This window comes from Cyprinodon tularosa, unplaced genomic scaffold, assembly GCF_016077235.1.
Source record: "Cyprinodon tularosa strain WSP-4 unplaced genomic scaffold, ASM1607723v1 ctg61, whole genome shotgun sequence".
NCBI lineage: Eukaryota > Metazoa > Chordata > Actinopteri > Cyprinodontiformes > Cyprinodontidae > Cyprinodon > Cyprinodon tularosa.
The window spans coordinates 467,744-490,893 of record NW_024039352.1 but is presented as its reverse complement, the minus strand read 5'-3'; the positions used below and the strand labels follow the sequence as shown (position 1 = coordinate 490,893).

Here is a 23,150-nt window from a genome sequence, read left to right as displayed (position 1 = left end):
TTCTGAATTAATTAACGATTAGGTTTTAAAATTTAGGATTCAATCACAAATACTTAAAGAAGAGCTCATCAAAAACGTTTCTACCTCGGGAGAAAGAGAAAAATAAAGAGAGAGAGATTGCTATAATTAGTTAATTTAAATGGGATTTTTCCAAAATGCTACACCGGCCCCCTACTTTAGGAACTACTGTCTTAAATTAAAACAATGATATTCTTAAAAACTACCTCAGGTCTCATTTATAAAACATTGAGCAGGATCAGTACTAAAGCAACGCCAAACGTCCAAAAATGGGGTGAAAAACAACAACAACAAAAAAATCTGTACCTTATGTTCAGCCCTCTAAATACAACCATAAACTGTCTAAAGCGTTGCAAGATCGATGCTTATTCGTTAGCGATACCAACCAGGGAAAGAGAGCCAATATAAAACATTGCTGAGACAGAAAAAGAAAAGATGAGAGTTGAATATACATGTTTGGACCAATACTGGACCAAGTTCAGCACATAGGGTGTAATCCCCTCATCATAATGAGCCAAGTAATCCTGGTGATACTTGAAAAAAGTTTTTCCCCTATCATCCTTGTTAAAAATTGTCTAGAAAATATAATGCCTCTATTGAGAACATTGTGCATCCACGTGTCAACACTATTTAAATGTTTACAGCAATTTATAAGAGTTCCTCAGACCTTGTTAAATGTATATATAGTCTGTGGAATAATATAGTCTGTTCTCCATCCAGGAGAGGAATGTAATGGTGAGAAAATTAATAAATATGTACAGACTTTGATTCTAAGTTGTGAACTTTTTTTATTGTGTAACAGGTCGGCTCAGCAGTGTCAGCATACACTACTACGGTTTCATATCTGATGAAATCCATCAATGATTTAAGTTTGATATGAAGTGAAATTAAATATAAGAGATCACAATCTGGCTTCAGTTCCCCATCCGTGTTGCATACCCTGTTCGAATTGGTCAGAGTTGGTGGGATGGATAGCACATTTTTACACATTTTACATTTTTGCTGTTAAATACATGAACATTTTTTTTAAATGATTTCAAAATAAGTGTGAGTCAAACATGCTATTTATTTTTTAAAAAGCACCCATTTCTGATTTGGCATGTTAATATCGTTCAACATTTAGTCATTAGGAGCCTCCCTTTTTTTAATTTTAGAAATGAGCTCTGGAGTTGAACAGGATTTCTCTGCTAATTCAATAATTAAAAAGAAGTCTAAAGGATTTCATTCCAGTTTACAGTTTTAACTCTCTGTAGCATTGCTGTTAGCATGATTCATCCAGTTAGTGGGCCCTGACTATAAGTGGAAAATTTGTGAATACTCCCTAATCCTGCATGCTCCACAAAAAAGCTAGGCTGGATACAACAGAGGAAATTTTCTGCCATGCAACCTGCTTCTTAAAATCTGCTACAGCGACTCAAGCAGTTGCCTCCTTAGAAAAGACTGTTTCCTATCTAGAAGCATCCTGCAGCTTTTCTTCTGATTTCACAGACTTGCTAACTGCTGCTGATCTTCATCACTTTGCCATAACTCTCACACTGAAGAGTGTTATTGTTATCTCTGTAATGTAAGGGTATGTCCAATGGTTAAAAGAAAAAAATGATGTAAATCATTTTGTCCAGCCATCTCACTAACAAAGTGTTACTGTGTGTGCTTCAGCAGCTGCCTCTCAGTGACGATGTGTTTGGCAGCTTCCAGCGCTGTTTGGCCCCACTGCTGCACAGGGTCCTGAGCAGAGGGGCGGCTGATGAAAGCATTGGCGGGATGCTCCAATAAAGAACAGATTATCATAAGCGGCCATTGTCCATCTCCCACTTGTTTCCAGCCCCCACCCTTTCCCCCATTTACTCAGCTCTCGGCTCAAACTGTTAATCGGCACCATCACTGGCTGTCTCAGGACGGATGGGGAGCCGGGCCCCGCAAGTGCAACTTTGAACGGCTTTTATTCGGCTTAAAAATTGTGAAAGAGCAGCAAAAATGAAAAGAAGAAAAAAAACTCAGAGGAGAATAGTTTGAGTAAGAGACAAACAGACAACCATATGAAGGAAAATAAAGAGTATGACAGGAAAACAAGATATATCCTAATATAGAGGCGGTTTGGTTGGTTGCTGCAGGTCCCTTCATCCTAACAATCTCCCTGCCTGCCTCCCGTTGACTCTGTCCACCCTGCTCGTTTTATCTGAAGATTCTCAGACAATGCCTGGAGGATCCCATTCCCTAATCTTCCTAAAAATCCCCCTTTCATCCCCACTGTTAAAGAATGTATGAAAGGCTGACACCGAGCTGGAGAAAAGAAGTGGGGGGGTGGTAAAGGGAAAAAAAAGGAGCGCCGCACATCTGGGAGCAAGGGTCGCGTCGCTGGACCTGCTGAGGGTGAAGGGGGGTGGGGGTGTTCGGGGAGGCTGAGCTCCACGCAGTTCGCCTCTGTACAGCCCCTGCAAGTTGACTAATGAAATTGTTTTGCTGCTCAAACATTCAAATGACCGAGGAGATTAAAAGCAGGAGCGGGAATGACAGTCCAAGGGGAGGGTGTTAATCTGTGTTCTGACCCAGCTGAACCCTTGAAGTCGTGCATGCACACATAGACCCCCCCCCCCCTCTAAAAAAAAAAGTTCAAATCCTTTGTTTTGTCACCTCAAAGGCAAGAAAAAAGGCAATAGGTTTTAAAGGAGTGATCCCTAGATTTCTTTTCTTTTGCTCCTGAAGGGAATCCAAGTTGACCACAAACACATTCCTCTGTGGTCAGATAAAAAACCCTTTTTGCTAAAAAGTGAGTGCTTTTTTTTTGGTAACCTTGACAACAAGAATACAACTAAGGGCCTCATGAGGGAGCACATCTTCTCTTAGCTGCGTCTATCTCAGTCGCCACGGGCTTAGCTTACAAATTGGCATGGCGATTATCGATAAACAATAGTCCGAATTCACACAAGCCCTCAGCAAAGTCTCTGCTTCTAGTAGAGAGGTCGCTGGAAACAGACATCTGCAAAACTTAATGATAATGAACTTGTTTTTGGAATGAGGGGGGGGTCCTGATTTCTAATGGATATATGTGCAAATAGCACCTGAGAACGAAGGGAATGTTGAGAAGCGCTGACATCAACTCAAACTCGCTCCCTGCGTCTTTCAGTCTGTGAACTGCGAAGGGTATTATAGTCCAAACACCAGCACTTCTCTCAAAGCTGAGAGATTAGACTGGTTATCCCATTAAAGTTGGTAAAATGCCATTCTTATGTCTTTAAGCTCTCGTATAGGAGGTCAAGATGAGTGTGCCGGTGCTTACAAGGCGGCCGCGGATGTAATCTGCCCACAGTTACAATAATTAATGTTAAGCTTCTGCAGCGTTACGTTTGTGAAGAACTGCTCCTGATAATAAACTCAGAGCAGCACAGGCTGTTTGTGTTGCAAGCAGAAGATCGAGGGAAGTAAAGAGTACCAGTGTAAAAGATTGTAAGAAAAGAAGTTAGATGGTTTTCAGACAGGTTTTGTAAGAGGCCGGATGGAGGTAGAAGCAAACCTTGAGACCGCTTAGCTTTAAATCATACAGAAAAGGTTTATTAATGGTATTACAAATAAAACCGCTCTATAATTTAAGTATAAAAGTTGGTGGTTGCCTGGTGGAGTACAGCAGAGGTGAAATCCTACTTTGGGCCTCCTGTACTTTGAGGGTTTGACTGGATGAGTGAGATTCAGAGTCCCAGGCTGATATTAAAGCCTCTCACGTCACTGTATCCAAACCACAAAGCCCTCCATTTAAATCAGCCTGGTGTAAAGCCATTGACAGTCCTCCTCTGTCCTTAGCTCAGATTCAGAGGCGATATGCCTCTCATCTAAAGGTACATTAAGCTCCTGCTGGATTCCTCCTCGTGCCGCTTTTCCTTTCGCCGACACAAAGGCAGATTAAAGGAGCGCGCGCCGTAAAAACCCTGTGTCAATCTTATCGCCGTCGAGTGCGATTTTTAAACATATGTTAATCTGGGAGGGCCGAAAACTCATTCTCTCCTCTCTTCCCTCTGCTTGTTTATCTCTTATCAAACGCACAGTAGGTGAGGGGCAGCTTTTTCCGAGCAGCTAAGTGGCATTATTTGGATAATTGCATCCATTGTTGCTGCTTATATGGCTATTTGAAACAGGAGGCGTGAGTAAATAGGTGCAGGGGCCAGGTAGGGGCTGGGCTGAGATACATCCAACAGGGGGCAGGGGATTTGAATGCTCCCAACAGTTCTTATTCAACATCACCTCATCTGTTCTTATGTTTAACATCTTTAGAAAATTACAAATCACTGTATAAGATAACATCGTTATACTGCATTAAACCAGCATAAATAGTAATTATTCAGGTATATTTAGAATATATTGCTTGTTTCCTTCACCATGAATATCCAGGGTTTCTGCAGAGGCTGAAATGTTCTCCTAGTGTTAGATGTGTGAAGGACAGCGCTCCCAGAGGTGTAAGAATAACAAGTTCATTAGTCGAGGGGCTGGGGGTGGGATGGGGGGGCCATTGCAGGAATTTGAATTCCCCCCCGACCCAGAGCGGGGCTCCTGATTGGCTAGCTGCGGCGGCATGGCGAGACTCATTAGAGCCCAGCAGTAATTAAGAGTTGTTAGAAAGTGAATTCTCCAACCGCAGATTAGAAAATTAAACTATTTACTGATTACATATTAATAGAAGACAACAATGCCGCCTGCCATAAGCTTGGAAGGCAACCAAGGAATAAATCTGTGTACTTAATTACCATAAACAATGGGGGCATAGAAATGGAGTTTTATGCACACTCCCTCCTGTAATGTGTCTGATATCAGAAGACACTTGACAATTCTTGTTCAATTATCTCTATTATTTAATGTGCTGTGAACTGCCTCTGAGTAAATAAATTAACCACCCCAATTACTTTGGACTCATCTGGGGAGGGCCGCTGTGTAATAGAAAAATGCTGCAGAAAGCTGCACTGCGCCCGAAACCGAGGGAGAGCACAGGGAGGAGAGGAGATGAGTGGAAAAGGAAGGAGGTGAGGGGGAGAGAGGGAAGTGAGATTCACAAGGATGAAAGCAAAGGAACGAGAATAATAAAGAAAGAGCAAGTCTTTGATTAGAGAGAGGGGGGGAAAAAAAACAAGAAACCCTGAATAAATGGAGGAGTGAGTGACAGAGCAAAGACATGTGATATCAAAGAAAGGAGGAATGCAGCAGGAGCAGAGTGGATCTTCCAAGGTTTCCCACTGCTGGAGCGGTGAGATGAACAATCGTTCATGGGTCAGTCCATCTCGTCTGTTCACATCTGCTCACCCGTCTGGGAGCACCGTGTGCTGCCACAGCACCAATGCACACCCAGGTCACACAGACTCCGTATAAGTGGGCTGAATCATGTGATGGCCTGCACCGTGGCAATTATGCTGCACATCTGAGCTGGTGGGACAGCTCTGCTCTTCAGCACCACTCATCCTTTCAAATGCCGCCAAAGCTACACCTAGGATAGCCTCCAATTAAGAACAGGGGTCTATTGATCACTTATGTTAATATTAGTCTTTCAGATCAAATTAAAAGTGAAGATTGTTGCACAGCTGGATAATTAGTAGCTACAGATGGAGTGTTAGCAGCTGCTTCAACAAGCTGAAAAAGTGAAAGTTAATAGATATTTTTAAGTGGAGAAGAAATTTGCATTGGAGGCTTTTTATCCTCCAGCTGTCTATCCGCTGCCTAATGGCTAATACTAAGTTTACTTTCAGCCAGATGTAGCGACATTTAGATGGTTCTGGTCAGTCTGTCATGAGTTTGTCAAATTTCATGGACTTACAGGACTGAGGTTGAGAGTCTCTGTATATAGGGAAGCAGAAACTTGATAATACACTTTGAGAAATTTTAATGTGCTTTAAAAATAAAGTTGGAATGGATAAACTTCTTAAAATATTGGACATTATTTTTCCCATCGTGGGATCCCCCGTGTTTTTTATTTTGCTATCAATATCAACAATTAATTTTGTTTGTTAGCTTGTATTACTTTTTATACCTTTTATCGAATTACCGTGTAGTTTTTTATGTATTTATTTTTGACATTAATTGTATTTCTTTTTCATTTATTAAAAGATGTGTGTTGTTTAGTCATTTGAACCTTGATTGTAAACTCTTGTTGATTTTAGACAAACAAATCTTGCTTTGTTCAGGGACGACAAATGAAAAAAAGCCTTGGGGCTAATGCTGGCACATTTACATGGTAATTAATCTGCATTGTCCCTAACAAATAAATAAATGCAATCCCATCAGGAAATCTGTTTTCTTGGGCGTTATTCAATTCACCTATATTTCTACTACATTTATATTACTATATAAAAGGCAGACATGTTAAAAAACAATAGTTAATAAATAATTGATAACTGTTGGATAATGATTTTTAAACTTGTAATTTAATGAGCAGTAATTACATCATAAAATAATCATACATTTTGACGAAATTGTCAGTAAGTATGATTAATTCAGAGCTCCTCAAGTAGCATTTATCAGCATTGAAAGTACAAATATTATACATTGTTTGGTCATTAACAATACATTCAAAATGTGCAATAACAGTTTGTGAAGATAAATCAATGATAATATGGAGGTCGCTAATGTTGAACTAACGCTGAGGGCTTCAGAATAACCTCAGATTTTTATTCTGCTTTTTGCTGTTATTGATAAATAGCATTTTAAACATTAATAAATAAGCACTTTTTTTATAGGCTTACATCTCTAATTTACACCTTAGAAGTATTATTTCCATTTTCATATAATGAGCAGGAAAATTTATTAAATGAGTCCTACATTCATTATTTGGTCTTTTTAAACATCTTCAATATTAAATTTTTAGGATAATTTAGAAATTCTTTGTTTTTGTAAAAAAAAAACTTCCTAAGAGGGAAAACAATCTTATCAACACAGCGAGAAATTTCTAGAAATGTTAAGATACTAAACTGTGGGGCAGTGTCAGCGTCTGGTAATTTTTACATTTATTTTTAGGATATATGAAATATATAAATAGCATCACATTAATTATAACAGACACAAGCCTTTTGTGTTTTACAGGGTTCAAGAGAGCGGTGTCAAGAAGTACTTTATCTACAAGCAGTTGGGAATTGCATTATTCAGAGAACAGAGCAGGATATGCGTAATTTAGTTTTGGGTTACTGTGGGCAAAGACACATGATCAGTGTTGGCAGCTGATGGGACAAAGGAGCGGATTTCACCTCTAAGTATTGGGTCACACAGGTGAATAAAAGGGACTAGCAGGAGACAAAATGTTGTAATCTTACAAGCAGACTAAAGCTCTTGTTTTGTGAACTCAAGTACCTACAGGTAGCAATAGAAAGCGCAACAACCTGAGGTCTAAGCCAGTTACCAAAAACTAATATATATAACAGAAAAAAAGCTTTATTTCCATAAAATTTTCATTATCCTTTTTTTTCTGATAAAAGTTTTTGAGCTTACATATGAATTAAGGGAAAAAAAGAAGCAGCAGGTGTTATCATCTTGGATGTTTCACAATCAGCCCAACCTTCAAACCTTGAACAGGCAGATAAACTCTAATATGTTTGATCCCCATTTTATTCAATAGACTAACACATTGGAGTGAAACTAAAAAAAAGTTGAATCATGCAGAAGGTTACATGAAAAACATTTTTTTTTACTAATATAAGTTGATGTGTGTCCAGGGAGCCCAAATCTCTAAACACAGCGGCTTTGTCCATCCACACACCAAAAGATTGTCTTCATCTTCTATAAAAAATCACATAAACTCAGATTGACTGGAAACTACAGGTTTGAAATTTTACAGAAGATTCTCAATATGACCAGAATTTCAATGGTTCATTCTTGCATGTTCTATTATGAAAATATTATTGACTATTACAATGAATCCCCTTAGATTAGTCCAGTTTTTCCTTGCTCTTCCAATCCCTTTAACTTGTTTTAACGTTCACATGATTCTTGGTGAGTTTTAGCATCTGAGTCACCAAAACCTAGAGTTAAATGTTCACATAACATCACTTTGTATATTTCTAGGCTAGTGGGTTCTTGGTATTTAGCATAACACCACATGACCAGAGGTAAGACACTATGAAAGTTCACCATGAGTAAACTAGGATGTAATGGAGCTAAGCAAGTTAGTATTAGTGCAGCAGAGAAATGAGGACGGAGCAAAAGTCCAAGATCAAGTGTGAAAAGTGCAAAAGAAAATATTAGATGCCAAGAAGTATAAAATCCCAACTAGGTCATAAAACAATATGAATGTTGGTGTTTTGCTAAAGGAGGAGCTAAAGCTTCAGAGTGTTAATAGATGAGTAACTAAGTACAGCCAGCAGATGGCGTAGTTTTTATCAGGTGATGGCACCCGCTGCAAAAATTATTTTCAAGCTGAAAAAGGACCAAGTATCACTTGGTGTACGTTGCTTTATTTGAACACAAAGTGTTTTTGCTGTTTTTTTTTTTATATATATATATATATATAGTCATAGCATATGACAGGGCCCAAAGTTCAACTATTTAGTGTGCAGGCTGAGTGTTAACGCATGTCAATTAAAAGATAATTAGATACTAACCGCTTCCAACATGTTTCTTTTTCAGATTTGTTTTATTGGGTACTCTACTCAAAAAGTCCACTTCTGCAAACATGGACTTCTTTGTGCAACATTTGTTTTCTTCTTACAGCTCTTCAATAAAAGCCATATTTGATGAAGTTAAAAACAATCGTGGTCCTCTTAGGAGATTCTACCACCTCAACTGTGGAGCTAAATGCGAACCAAAGATACGTGCTTCAGATGTTTCCATCTTAGGAGGGACTGATTTGTCTCTAAATGCTTTAATTGAGGGATGATTTATTATTATTATTATTATTTTGTGGTTAAAATCATGAAACTGAATCCTCTTGAAAATGATTCTTGATCTCAACAGCATTCTCCTACTAAAATAAAAGTTAATAAAAAAGTAAAAAGGCTGTCATGTAGGATGTTCTACTGTGTGTTTTTCTGTGACTAGACTTGAAAACAGGGGGAAAATAATTATCTCCATAATGGTAAAACAAAGAGGGCCTTAAAGCCTAATTCAAACCCTGTTGGAAGGATATTTGCCAAAAAAAAAAAAGGTATCTAAAGGCAAGCAAAGAAAAAAATGTTTCTTCTGAAAGCAGGTGTCTTGTTGTGGTACACTGTGATACAGAGAGGTGAAAAGAAACCGAGGAATCTCTAGAAGTAATATCCTCTTATTATTTTCTCCTCACCTTTCTGTATTCGACTCATCCTTTTCTAGCGAATCACATTTTCTGGAGGGGACTATAGGCGTGTATGGCAGATATATAAACCTCTTTATGGTGTGTATGAAAGTAAATAACCTGGCTTCTTGCTGCTTTAACAGTTGGGGTAGAAAAAGAAGGAAAACAGCCCTTCAGATTGACACAATGGCATGTTCTCCGACAGGGGGAGAGGGCACAGAGAAAGGGAGGGAGGCGAAAAAGGAGGAAAGCAAACACAACAAACGGCAATGAGATAGCCTCAATATCAGCGCTCAAATGGGATGGGAAGGTGAGCGTAAATCCCAGCGCCCCAGTTTCCATTTCTAAAAGCTCTTTCTTCTGTCCTGCCCTGTTGCTTTTCCCCTGGATTTCAGGGGGTAAATCCGCCACCGATATATCAAGAAAAAGCATGAGAGCTGCTGGGAAATTACCACCGCAAATACTTTACCTACACTTTCAGGACATTTACGAATATCAGAACGTTTCCGTTCTCCCGTTTCTCCTAAAGCATTCCTGGGTGAGAAATGGGATGATTATTGTCACCAATGGGAAGCCATTCTCCCATTTCAGTTGGGGACTTAACAGAGCCAAGGCCCCTCTTTTGGCTCGGCGTAGTGTCTCATGTCTTAACAAGGCTTTACTCCGGGCCAAACGGTAAATAAAAACTTCCCAATCTGGCTCTGTGTGCTGCTCCACATTGCGGGTGTGGAAGCATTTGTGTGTGTCTGTGAACTGTGTCAGCGCTCGTGTTGTGTTTCTTCTTTGCCATTTCTTTGCCTCTCCTTCTCTCCTCCCTTTAACTCACCCCCGTCCTTCCTTATACAGCATATCAATGAAGGCCAGATATGTACTGGGGGGGGAGGCAGTGTGTGTAGCTGTGCATGGCTGAGCGCACTGTTCAATAGTTGGGAGGCTGGCTGGGGCCGCGGCTGGCAAACGGCTGCAGCCGAGTCTTCGGCTGGGCTGCGCTATCGCACCCAGTTATCGTTTCCCCCATGAAGGGCTCCCTTATCACCCCAGCCCAGAGAGGTCTCCCTTCTTCTCCCATCCCCGAAACACACTCCCCCTCGTTCCCTCCCCATCCAGCCCACCCCTCCCTCCTCCACCTCCCACCCCCCCATTCCCCTTTCATATCCACCCAGCGCTACGTCGCACAACATTCATCCAAGAGGGAGGGAGAGGGAAGAGGGGGGCTTCAAAGACCCCCCCCCCCCCCCCCCCCCCCCCCCCCCCTCACAAACACACAAACTCTCAGAGTGTACATAAATGTGTATGTGGTGTTATGTGTGTGTGTATGCTCAATTTGCCAAAACAGTTTTTCCAGTGTAATTGGGCTTGGGGTACCTGTGTCCATGAGATAGCGCAGCCTCTTCTCCACGCGAGCTGCTCGGGCGTCTATGTGCCTCTGCTCGCTCTCCAGCGCAGACAGCTCCCCAACCACATACTGACTGGTGTCTTTGAACGCCTTCTGTCAACCGAGAGAGAGCGGGAGCGAGGCAGAGCGCAAAACAGCCGGAGAATAGTTATGAGAGAGAGAGGAGTAGTGAGAGTTGGAATGAAACAGGAGGAGAGGAGGGAAAGATAGAGGAGATTGAAGGAGAGGGATAATGGAGGTAATGAGGATGAAGGGGGAGAGGGAGGAAGAGGAGGGTGACATGGTTAGGAAGATCAGAGGAGAAATCAGAGCACTTTAAAAACTGATTTTAGGCAGAAAATGATCAGAAACAGGGATTCATTCTTCAACAAATGTGAAAGAATCATACGTCTCCAGCGGATATCTGCTTCCTTACCTAACAGAAGAAATGTGAAGAGTTTTCTTTTTTAAAGGTAGTTGTTTCGAATCCAGCAGTAAATCAAGATGATTTTTTTAACCATTTGACCTGCTGACCCCAGATCAGCTATTCTTAGCTGACCTCAGATCAGCTGGTTCATCTCTGATCTAAACAAATTCTGCATATACCATCTGTCAAGATTCATGTTTTTTCTCAAGAAAATTGTAAAAAACTAATAATGTAACTAATTATAGGATCAAAACTATTAGTCTAATGAGAAAAACATGCTCAGGATAGATAAAATACAAAACTACTATTTTAATGGGAAATTAATTTAATAAAAGAAGCAGCACTTAAAATCTCAAAATAAAAGACAGAAAGAATAAAAAAAAGGGATAAATTCACACCTTACTTTATCCATTGAATTTAATACAAAACTTCAGTAGTTTATTTAGTTTTACTCATTTCATGGTTTAAGATTTTGGTTTATATGGCTGCAAAACATCAGAAAATCTTAAATCACTAAATAATCTATACTTTAAGAGCTTTAGCATTTTAGCTGCTAAGACCACAAGTGAGACCAGCGAACGTCCATCCAACAGTTCAGAAATATTCATGGCATGCAGGAGGTAGATGCTTAATGGTTAAAGTAGATTCTTAATGGTTAAATATAAGATAATAGCTTAAGATAATAGCTTATGCTGCATATGCAACGTATGGTGCAGCTCCTAATATTTCCAAACTTTTACAAACACATACAGGCTAACTGCAGCGCCTCATTTAAAGTGCGTTCATCATCATTGCAAACCCGCCCTCAGTTCACCTCAATAACTTCGAAGCAAAGGATGAGAAGAGAAAGGGAAGAAAACGGTGTCTAGGAGGATGCTGCTGGGCATACATTAAACTAAAGAGGCTAATATTTCTAACTCACTGGATTAGTTTAGTTCACAGTTTTAAAAATTGGCTCCTCAAATGTTTTAACCTGCGAGCCCAAAAATAACAACCTGACGACCCTTTAAAACGACAAAATGGCTTCAATATACATTTATTTATACATGTAAAGTTATAGTAATCTTTTTTAAAGACATTTATTTTGTACACAAATCAATACCCACATACCTACAGGTATGATTTCAACATATATAAAGAAAGCAGGACCTAACAGGACCTCTATAAGCTGCAGTTTTCTTCTGACTGGAAGACATCTTTACATTTTTAGATCAGACCTGGAGAAGTCTATAATCTGTGCAGGAAGCAACAGATGAGGGTGATGATAAAGAGGTCTTCCTTCTCAAACATAGTTAATAAAAAGGCAGATGCCTTTGAGCCAGAATGACAGAATGTAAACGAAACAAATGGTTGCTGTTTTTATTTTCTATAGACATGCTCGTCTCTTTCCTATCAAAGCCTAAATTACTTGTTAATTGAAATTCATTTTCAACCTAAATCAGGTGTTTATTTTTATTTTTTTTAGGTATTTAGTATTTACTTGCATCTGGTTGTATTTTAATACCTAATCTGAATGTTTCTGAGACCTGATTCCTTTTGTAATAAATACCCCAGAGAATCCTAAAGAAACTTCTGAACAACATGAAAAAGTCGGAGCTGACAGATGTGCATATGTGGACACTTGGAATATAATTATAAGAGTTTGTGAGAAGAATTCTGCAAACACTGATATTATGTCTGAATAGATTTATAATTAACTGTGATTTCATAGCTAATGTGAACTCATCTTTCATCCATAAGTTGTTTATGTTTTGCAGTGGAGACTCCATCCACCTGCAGCTTCCTCGTCCTCCCGCTTTATTAAATTAAACCTTTGATTCAGCTCCTCCTTCAACCCTTCAACACACTCTCCTACTTCAGCAAAGTCTTTTCCATTTTCTCCAACACAGCCACAGCATTTGCAGACGTATCTACACACGCAACCCATCACTCTATAAGTGTAGGCACTTAATAGACTCTCCATTTGTGACCCCTCTTCACCTCTGTCTCCTTGCTGTTTGCTATTCTTCAGAGAGACTCCTCTCAGAGAGGGAAAAAATGTTTATTCAAATTTCACCACTAAGGATGCATCCGAAAAAATATCTCCATTTTTATTGCTGATGCACTTCGTTTTCCTTAATGGGAAGGAGAACTAGTGAGCAGGAGAAAAACTTTTTTTTTTTTCCTTTCCTTCATTCCACCCAAGCCAGCACTTTTTTTTTCCTGTACTCTTTCCAGCACATGAGAGTGCATTCATGTAGCTCTATGAGTGTGTGTGTGTGTGGGCAAATTCCCTGCAGCCTCCCCTCTACGGCTCTCCTACTCCCCCCTCTGCGCGCTCTCGCTCTATCAACATATTTTTCCTTGGCAAATCAATTTTACACATGATCAGCCCACTCCCCTTGCCGCGCTCAGCCCAGCCGTAATTAAGAGGAGGGAAATTACCATATATATTATATTAATGCAAACATCATTCAGCAGGTAATTCTTGGCTGATCGGGATAATGGAAAGGTTGAACACCCATTAACCCTGGGGCCCGGGCACTGGGAGGAGGGTGATGTGTGTGTGCGATGAGACCAAGGTGGAGGGTCGAGGGTAGGAGAGGGGCTGCTCGGGAGGAGAGATTCACCTCCTGGTCTCTAGTGGCCCATATGCTCAAACACTCACTCCCTGAAATAATAGTGCTCTTATAAACACTCTCTTTGAGAAGACAATATGAAATGTGTGTCACTTAAAGGACGTAGAGCGCACCCACTTCCACGCGGCCGCTGGTATCTACCAGTGTTATAATTAACATGGAAGTGTCTTAGATCAATACGGAGATGTCCCTCTGGTAAGGAGGGGACGGCGCAGGAAGGAGGTGGTAAAGGTGAAAGGCAAGGTGGGAAATTTAAGAGTAGCAGGAGGAGAGAGAGAGAAGTGGAACCAAGCAGGAAATCTACAGACCTGGTAGCAGAAATGACCTTGAATGTTTCAGCGCCCTGATATTCAACAAACTTTTACCTAAACAATAATCTACCAAACATCTGGGAGATGATTAAACAGGAAACCCAGACTCATTTTGATGTTTTTATTTCTTTCAAACATGGGTGTCGGTTCCATTCCAGGTTATAGATTCGATTATTTTCTGATTTTAAATGTGATTGCTGGTATTAAAGTCGTAGGGAAGTCATATTTAAATTTTAAACCATTCTGGCTTAAACATGTATATAAATGTACTCTTTATCAGACCATATTGTCCCAAAAGTTAGTGTAAATTTTTAAATGTCTTAAAATCTGTTTTTTTTTATTATCATATGCAGGCCAGTTAGTTATACGTCAGCCTGTACACCTAAATTCGGCCAATCATAAATCAACGGTCATCGGTGAATCTAATTTTTTTGGTCATAGCATCTTGATTCATGTCTCAGCTAATATACGCAACGGTTGAAATGAGAGGTTTCCACCGTCCATAGCGTTCCCTGACAGTGTCGTTTCAAAGTCACCAATTTAGCGCTACTTGGTCCCAATGTAATTTCCCATCGGGAACCTACTAGCACTAAGTTGCTAACTGGTTAGAAGGATGCTTCCGAGAAATCGGCCACAACCAAACTTGCTTGTGAACCTTCCGCCCCAACAATCCCGTCCCCTTCATAAATCACATTCACTTTATTCACTCTAATAAAGTTGTGCACCACTCGGGAGAATTGGGAACTACACCGTTGGAACAGCCGTTTCTCTACGACTTTAAAATAAAACTTTCAAACCGTTGCTTGAATGACAGGACTGTGTGGTTATGCAGCATGTTGATACTAGTTTTATATTATGTTCAACTACAAAATGTATAATGTTTATTTTTAAATAAATCTTTCATTTATATGAAAGAACATTTAGGAATATATATTAATAAGAATCAATTCAGAAGTGAAACATTTACTGTTTTAAAACTGCTAACCATCTTAAATGAACAAACCTCTTCTTCAAAGGGTCGCTGGAGGTCAACCTCTGTCTGTGAACCTCTGTCCTCCTCGACCTTCTTCAAATCTTCAGGAACTGATTTCTGTCGCTTCACCTCTGAAAGCATGGAATCAAAAACAAAAATTAAACAATGACCCAAAGTGTTGGTTTTATGCAGGAATGGTTTCCAGTGTCTCCTCTATTTAGTGTCCTGTTCTTCATTAAATGTAAAACTTCATTATATAAGATGAATATGATTAGACACAAATATAATCAAGTTGCATTAATATCTAAAATAAAAATCAACTATAACTTAATTATATGAAGAATAAAGACTCAAAATGTAATGGTAGATATTTAAAGTGATCATTGCTCAGAATGTTACACCTTTTTGCCGTTCTGATATTTAACGCTGTGACATGACAGCTTTATATCATCTACCAGAATGAGCTGCTTTTGAAATAGTGTCATCTTAAAGCCTGTTTCCATTCTCTGCTTGCACTTTAAAAGGTCTACCTGTTTCTAAGCTTGTCGAGCATTATTGCTCTCATGAGTTCAACAAGTTGGCAGGATTGTTAGGGAATGTTGTCACAACAGGGCGGCTCTAAGTTGGCTTTAAATTGAGAAGAAAATTGCGACGATGAATGACATCTCAACCTGTGATTTCAGGTGATTAAAACAAGCATCTGTAAATCCCTGAATGGGGACTAAAATAGACATATAGAAACACAGGGATGACTGCTCCCGTATATGAAGCATGGAGCGTTAACAGGCTTTTATAAGAACGATGGGGGCCTTCCTTTAACTTCGACGTCCAACCGGTATGTTATTTTTTTGTTTTTGTTTTTTAATGGAAGCAAACATTTTGAAAGCAGTTTAAATCTTTTTTAATTTGAAGGAAATTTGTGATATTGTATGTTCAGTCGAGCTATGCAGAAACAAGTGGAGGAGGGGCTATACAGCTTTAACCAATGCCTAGAGGGCTGGTTATCCTCCCGCAGCAGCGTAGCACTGAGCTTGTGGCAGGTATGATGCAAACATTTTTGATTTGTGCTCAATATTGAAGCGTGGTCTGTGCTATTATTTAGTATTATTTGCTGATTTTGCAGGTTTGTCCACTTACAAAGAATGCAACAATCTATAATTTTAATCATATGTACATTCTAACAGGGAGAGACAGAATCCCAAAGAAAATTCCAGAAAATCACATCATATGAATTTATAAAAATTGATAACCATCTGATGAGGAAAAACAAGTATTTGACCCCGTACCAAACAGCATGTTAATATTTTGTAGAAAAGCCATTATTGGCCAGCACAGATGTCAAACTCTTTTTATAGTTGGTGACAAGGTTTGTGCAGATTTCAGCAGGGATGCTGGCCCACTCCTCCCTGCAGACAGCCTCCAAATCATTCAGGTTCCGAGGTTGTCGCCTGGCAACTCGAACTTTAAGCTCCCTCCAACAATTTTCAATTGGATTCAGGTCTGGAGACTGGCTAGGCCACTCCAGAACCTTGATGTGCTTCTTCTTCAGCCACTCTTTTGTTGCTTTGGCAGTGTGCTTAGGGTCGCTGTCGTACTGAAACACCCATCCTCGACCCATCTTCAGCTCTCTCACTGAGGGAAGGAGATGTTGGCCAGAATTCCACCATACATGGCCCCGTCCATCCTCCCCTCAATACGATGGAGTTGTCCCGTCCCCTTGGCTGAAAAGCACCCCCAAAGCATGATGTTGCCACCACCATGCTTGACGGTGGGGATGGTGTTCTCTGGGTTGTACTCTGTGTTCTTTGCTCTCCAAACACACCGTTCCATGATCAGAGACACCCCACAAGGCGAGATCTTGTGTGGAGGCCCAGACCGAGGGAGGTTGGCGGTGGTGTGGTGCTTCTTCCATTTCCTGATAACTGCACCCACAGTTGATCTTTTCTCTCCAAATTGCTTTCCGATTCTCTTGTAGCCCATCCCAGCCTTGTGCAGATCAACAATCTTGTCCCTGATGCCCATAGAAAGCTCTTCGGTCTTGCCCATGGTGGTGATGTTGGATGCTGGTTGTTTGGGTGTTGATAGGTTTCTCTTATACAGGTAATGAGGTGAGGCAGGTGTATTTGATGTAGATAATTGGTTGGGATTGGGGCTGTGTCTTAAAGAAAGACTAACTGGCTTGTAGGAGCCAGAATATTTGCTGTTTGGTAGGTGGTCAAATACTAGTTTTTCCTCATCAGATGGTTATTAATTTTTATAAATTCATATGAGGTGAATTTCTGGAATTTTCTTTGGGATTCTGTCTCTCACTGTTAGAATATAAATATGATTAAAATTATAGATCCTTGCATTCTTTGTAAGTGGGCAAACCGGCAAAATCAGCAAGGGTCAAATAATTATTTCCCCCACTGTATAAACTATAAATTGTAAGTGCCAGTATCACCATTAATGCCTAAAAAAAAAAAAAAAAACTTTCTTTTATTCTCAGAGTGTTTTTCATTAATTTCTTACAGAAGCACTTTTGTCATTTTTCTTAATATATCCGGGCAAGTTGGTGTTTCTTGTTATTACATTGACATTCATTTTTGCCATCAAAATATACATATTTTTTTAATGTTACATAGGGAATAAGGTCTTGTCCTGGATTCCAATAAAATTACTGGTTTGAAATTTAGATTTTCAAAGTATTTCACTGAGTGCCGTATAAAGGGTTAAGAGCCATAAAGAAGGAGGTTTCTGGTACATAAAGGCCTCCGCCGGTCGTTTGTCACTCTCTGCATGGTGTGCGTTCTCACCTGGTCTGTTCTCGACGTACTGGCTGAAGGACTTTAGCTGAGTCTTCCTCACAGCGGAGTCTTTGTTGAAAACCACCGGGCTGCGCAGCTTCTCCGTGGCTCTGCGCAGACGCTCCGCACGCAGCTCCTCAGCGTTGTTCTTGAACAGACAGAAAAGAACCTCTAAATAACAGATAATCTAATCCACAAAATAGAAAACTTTAATGGGATAAAACAAACCAACAAACAGGAAAGAACTTTATTATAATATGCTTTCATCTGAACCTGAAATCTGCTTCAGACCTTCTATCAAATTTAGGTTTTACACACCTGCCACCAGTATAGAAGCTCTGTTATAATTTGTTAGCATGAGTCTCTCCAAAAAACACACACACACACCAACACACTCATTCACTGTCTGCCTCACTCATGAGCGAGACAAAAAGGAGGCAATTAACTCGACTTTCAACAAAACCTCCAGCCAGAAAATATATTCAGATTATGCAAAATGCAAAAGAAAGAAGAAAAAAAAAAAGGAACTGCTATTGTTTTCAAAGTGAACACATGTTAAAAAGCTGAACGCTCCCTTCTCCCTCTATCAGAAACGGGATGCAGAGCCGCTTTATTACCGAGACTCCGACTATGCCAAGCCGAGTGGAAAAAGAAACCGACTTCGCTTAAAGATTGACGTTGCGGCAGCATTAATAAGACGGCGAAACGTGTAATAAAGTCGACAATTAGGGCAGACACGTTCCGGCGCTTGAGACGGAGGGAGATAGGCGAACATGGTGTAGAGTCAGCGTGGGTGGGTGGGAAACGGGGCGTAGACGAGGAGCTGTTAGAGCTTCTTCACATTATTGACTCTCAAAAACAAAGTCAGCAATTAGCCTCTCCTCACTTTGTTTTGTCTATTAGTCTGTCGGCTTCCGCTGGCCACTTAAAACCTTGTGTCAAGTCGAAATTGAAGGAAATTTATTTATGAAGCGCTTTGGGCTTTTATAGAAAAAAAGGCCAATTAAATATTTTAAAACAGGACCAGAACTGGGGTGCGTGGAGGCACTGATGACCTTGTTTGTGTTCAGAGGCAGCAGCTCGCAAAGCTAGCAAGTTTATATACAATTTACTGACGGGCATTAAAAGTAAAGAGAACGTGGAAAATTAGAAGCAACCCAGATCTGAAAAGTCCTCAAATTATGATGATTCAACTGAGTAAAGAATGAGTTAGCTAGTAGCTGACAGGAGGCATGGGCCGACTACAGCTAGAACAGAAAACCAAGGATTTAAATAGTGTTTCCTCTTAAACCCTTTTTTAATCTAACTTTCAAAATGTCGGTCCATTTAAATGCATGAAAGCAGAAATTTACGCAGTGTTTAGTTTCTCAGAGCTACATCAGCAGATAGCATGAATAATTAGCCTGTTTGTGTTATTATAGAACAGAAGTAGCCAAAATAGTGATACTCCATGATGTTATCACCTAATTTAATTTAATTTTGTGCATCAAAATAATAAAAAACTAGATAATAAAAAAATTTTAATTAAACTTTATTGATCTCCCAATGGAGAAGTTCACTCTATGCATTTAACTCGTCCCCTTGGGGAGCAGTGGGATGCCACTGTGCGGCGCCTGTGGAGCAGTGTGGAGTTAAGGGTCTTGCTCAGGGACCCAGAGTGCTGGCTGTGGTGATCGAACCAGGTACTTGCAACCTTCTTGGAGCACAAGCGCACTACTCTAACTACTAGGCCAACACTCCCCCAAAAATGTTATGTGGGCTACATAGTGGTGTAGGGGGTAGCACTGTTGCTTTGCAGCAAAAAAGGTTCCGGGTTCAATTCCCAGCCTGGGGTCTTTCTGCATGGAGTTTGCATGTTCTCCCTGTGCATGTGTGGGTTCTCTCCGGGTACTCCAGCTTCCCACAGTCAAAAAACATGACTGTTAAGTTAATTGGCTTCTCTAAATTCTCCTTAAGTCGGGCCTACACCGTGCGATCTTTTTCAATCGTTGCACGCAGCTGCTGCTCACACTGTTCGACTAAACTGCAGGGTTTAGTCGAACAGTCGATTTCACACCTCACGATTTATGTTCGGCCCGATGCTCTGATGCGATCTACCTGCTCACACTGTACGACTAAAAAGCATGTCAGACTCAGCTCCGCAGTGAGATGGAGCTGCTTTGACTCATCTATCCTGAAGCCAAACAAATAGAAGGGGAATATGAAGCTCACTATAGTGAACTGCGCTGCCTTGGCAATTTATGCAATTTTGTGCTGAAGGTCCTTAAAAGAAAAGGCGACGACGTATTTGAAAAAAAGACATAGCTGAGCAAACGTGGCTCCTACGGTCTGTCAATTTTACAGACAGAACTGCATTTCACTCATTGCATCCCTGCCACGCTGCTGTGTTTACATCTGAGAGGAGGAATAAAAAGAAGAGTCCTTCTTTGCGCATGCAACCTGAGCGATTTGCCCATGACGGTCCGGAAAAAATCAAACATGTTTGATTTTCTCCCGACCTCACAATTCCTGATGGGGAGGTGGTCGTGAGAGGTTGATCGCCGCCCGTAAACCCCTGTACACTACATGACTGACGACGCACGATCAGGCTGAAATTCGGCACAATCGAAAAATTCTTGCACGACTGGAAAATCGCCCCGAAGATTGCACACTGTATGGCCGGCTTTAGGTGTGAGCGTGTGCATTGTTATGCGTCTATGTTGCCTGCGACAGACTGGTGACCTGTCCAGGGTTTACCCTGCCTCTCGCCCGTATATAGGGACGGAATAAGCGGGAGAAAATGGATGGATGGATAAATAGATAATATCATTTCTGTCTGTATTAATAAGGTGATCTTGTAGCAGTTTATAGACTGAGTGTGAAAATCTCATAAAGATGTTTTTTGTAGTCTAGATATAAAGTGATTCCTGTAACCTTTCAAGGAACTGATCCTTCAACTTTTAACAGATTAGTGGGTCATCTGAAATTAGAGAAGCCCAAACAAAGACCCTGCAATCAAACATAGATTTGATCAAGAATTCATACATTAGTTTAAATAAAAGTTTAATTAAATGTCAATTAACTGGATTAATGCTTGTCATCTGCGTCCATCTGCAGAAAATACTGCAATTATCCTGAGGCCGCCTTAACACTAACAGACCTACTGCTTAACTGTTGTAAAATTATGACTTGTCATTCGTGCTTTTATCTGCAGCAACATTTCTACCGAGGGCGACACCATTTCAATCAGAAGATCGCACAAGCATGCTGAACACCTGCCCACTTGACTACCCCTCCATTTCCTTTTCACACTCTGGCACAAGCAGATATTGGGGTGTTTGCCCCTTCTTGCTTTCTTTCATTCTCCCTCAGTATCTCTTATCGTTGCTACAATCACTGTGGTAAGCTGCAGCAGTGGTGATTCAGGGTTTTTAGTGCATGTGAGGCTGAAAATGTGCATGCAGGGGGCTGCGTGACTAATGTTGCAGTCTGCTGAGCGTCGCATGGCCTTATCGTGCGCCGCCGAGGCTGCGCATACACACAATCGGTAATGAGAAGGACACTGTGTGTTGGTGGGTGATGTTCCTGTAGGGGCATAACACCAGCCTTAAGGACCTGGTGGAGCCCAGACAGACTTTGGAAGGAAAATATGTCCTTATTTAAACAAGAAAACAATTCAAACTAACCACTACGTACAGAAAGATAATTATTCACACCTTTTTTCTTTCTATAGATCTGTTCCTTGTACTTTCTTTGCCTCAACAATCATACATGACAAAAAAGTCTCTAGACATTGTTAAAGGCTAGAGGGAAGTTAGGGAAGCCTTGCCCTTCTAATATACATTCTGAATACAACACAGAATAACACTTAACAGACTGCAAATAAAGTTTTATTTTATGTAAAAGTCAGATATAAACTGAAACTCATATGAATCAACTCAAGAAAAATGAATTAAATAAATAATTATTAAATCAATTGTGAGGATTTGTTCCAAGCTAGATTGTATTTTAAACCAATATTCATTTTCTGTTAAGGACAGGTCCGTGTTGTAATACATGTGCTGTACCAGTAGGGAGGAAGAAAAGCAATCTCAGATGTTTACCATTCGCTCTCGGTAATATAACTCCCATTTTATAGGAAGTTCTATGGAGTTCAATGGACATTTTTTGAATTAAAAAAGCTTTCTGGATGGGAAGTGAAACGTCTTCAAACTTGGAAACCAAGTCCAGTGGATTGTTTTAAATTTTCTTTTTTTGGATTGACTATGACCTGGATGACTGAGAACCTTCACCAGTATAAAGACGCATCTTCAAAGTTTTCCAGTCCTGTCTCAGTTGCTACGCTTTTTACTTATGCATAAACAAATATATAAAACTAATTTTCCAAGTTATGTTATTGAGGTATATACTAATGTGCCTGGTGACTACTGAACTTTTGAAGGATGTCCAGTTTAAACAGACTAATGCAGAAAGAGGAAACTTACATTAAAGGGAGTTCTTTAGATTTGATTGCAATTTCTCAATATGAACGTATTTAACATCTGGTTTTATTAAATTTGCAAGAATAAGACTTTTGCCAAGAGATTTCTGATTTTTGTTTAACATCAGTTCAGCCATTCTATTAGCATTAGCTGAACCTGTTAACTAATGTTATCCTTTGGCTAGCATTAGCAAATATTTAACATACTTATTCAGAAGAAAAGGGAAGAGCTCTGCCTGCTAACTGAGCCCCAAAAGCTGGACCAGTGTTCACTCTAGTTTGCTTACATTTGAGAAATATAACAGAGTAAAGAAGCCATTTTTCAGCCACATCAATGTCTGACCTCCATCTCATTTAACTTAAACCTCCTATTCCTAATGGTGCAGAATCCTCCATAGCCAGTTGGAAGTATATGATATATTAACATTTATACAACAAATATGCTGTGTTTTTCAGTAAAAACAAAACTTTTTCTTGTCACAGCTCCAGAGGTTCTGTGGATGTATTTTTCTGAAAAATGTATCATTTTAATCAGAGTTACAGCTACGACTTTTGAATGTCAATGTTGACAGTAGTGCCAGTGACTTGACATAGGTATTCAGTTTGAACCACTCCTTAAAAAAAAAATCAGAATGATTGTGTTTTATCTAAAAACAACAAAAGCAGGAAAAATGGCTTAGCTACAAGGACTCACACTGAATGCTGCAAAGCATTTTAACATTTAAACTGTGGAGCTTTTCTAACTAATGTTGCAACTCTGTAGCACAACAGAGTGAAAAAGCTAATCAACATTAGTCTCTTTAGCTTCAACATATACAGTTAGCTTTGTATCATAGTTGGACATAAATCTGAAGCAAATGCATCCCTAAAGGTGTTTCATTTACTAACAGGTGGGATTCCAGGTGCTTAACTCCATCCCTGTTTTCATTTAGTTTAATCTAATTACATGGT

General features: G+C 40.0%; 1 protein-coding gene across 3 annotated transcripts in view; it reads right to left on the bottom strand.

Annotated features, from left to right (window-relative positions):
- ehbp1 (EH domain binding protein 1) overlaps window positions 1-23,150 on the bottom strand; it is a 186,223-nt gene that overhangs the window by 27,024 nt on the left and 136,049 nt on the right. For all 3 annotated transcript variants that reach the window (XM_038307428.1, XM_038307430.1, XM_038307429.1), the window contains 3 exons: window positions 17,750-17,888; window positions 14,985-15,085; window positions 10,616-10,739 (listed from right to left, as the gene is read on the bottom strand). In XM_038307428.1, the coding sequence (XP_038163356.1) occupies window positions 10,616-10,739; window positions 14,985-15,085; window positions 17,750-17,888 (364 nt within the window). The remainder of the gene's footprint in view (window positions 1-10,615; window positions 10,740-14,984; window positions 15,086-17,749; window positions 17,889-23,150) is intronic.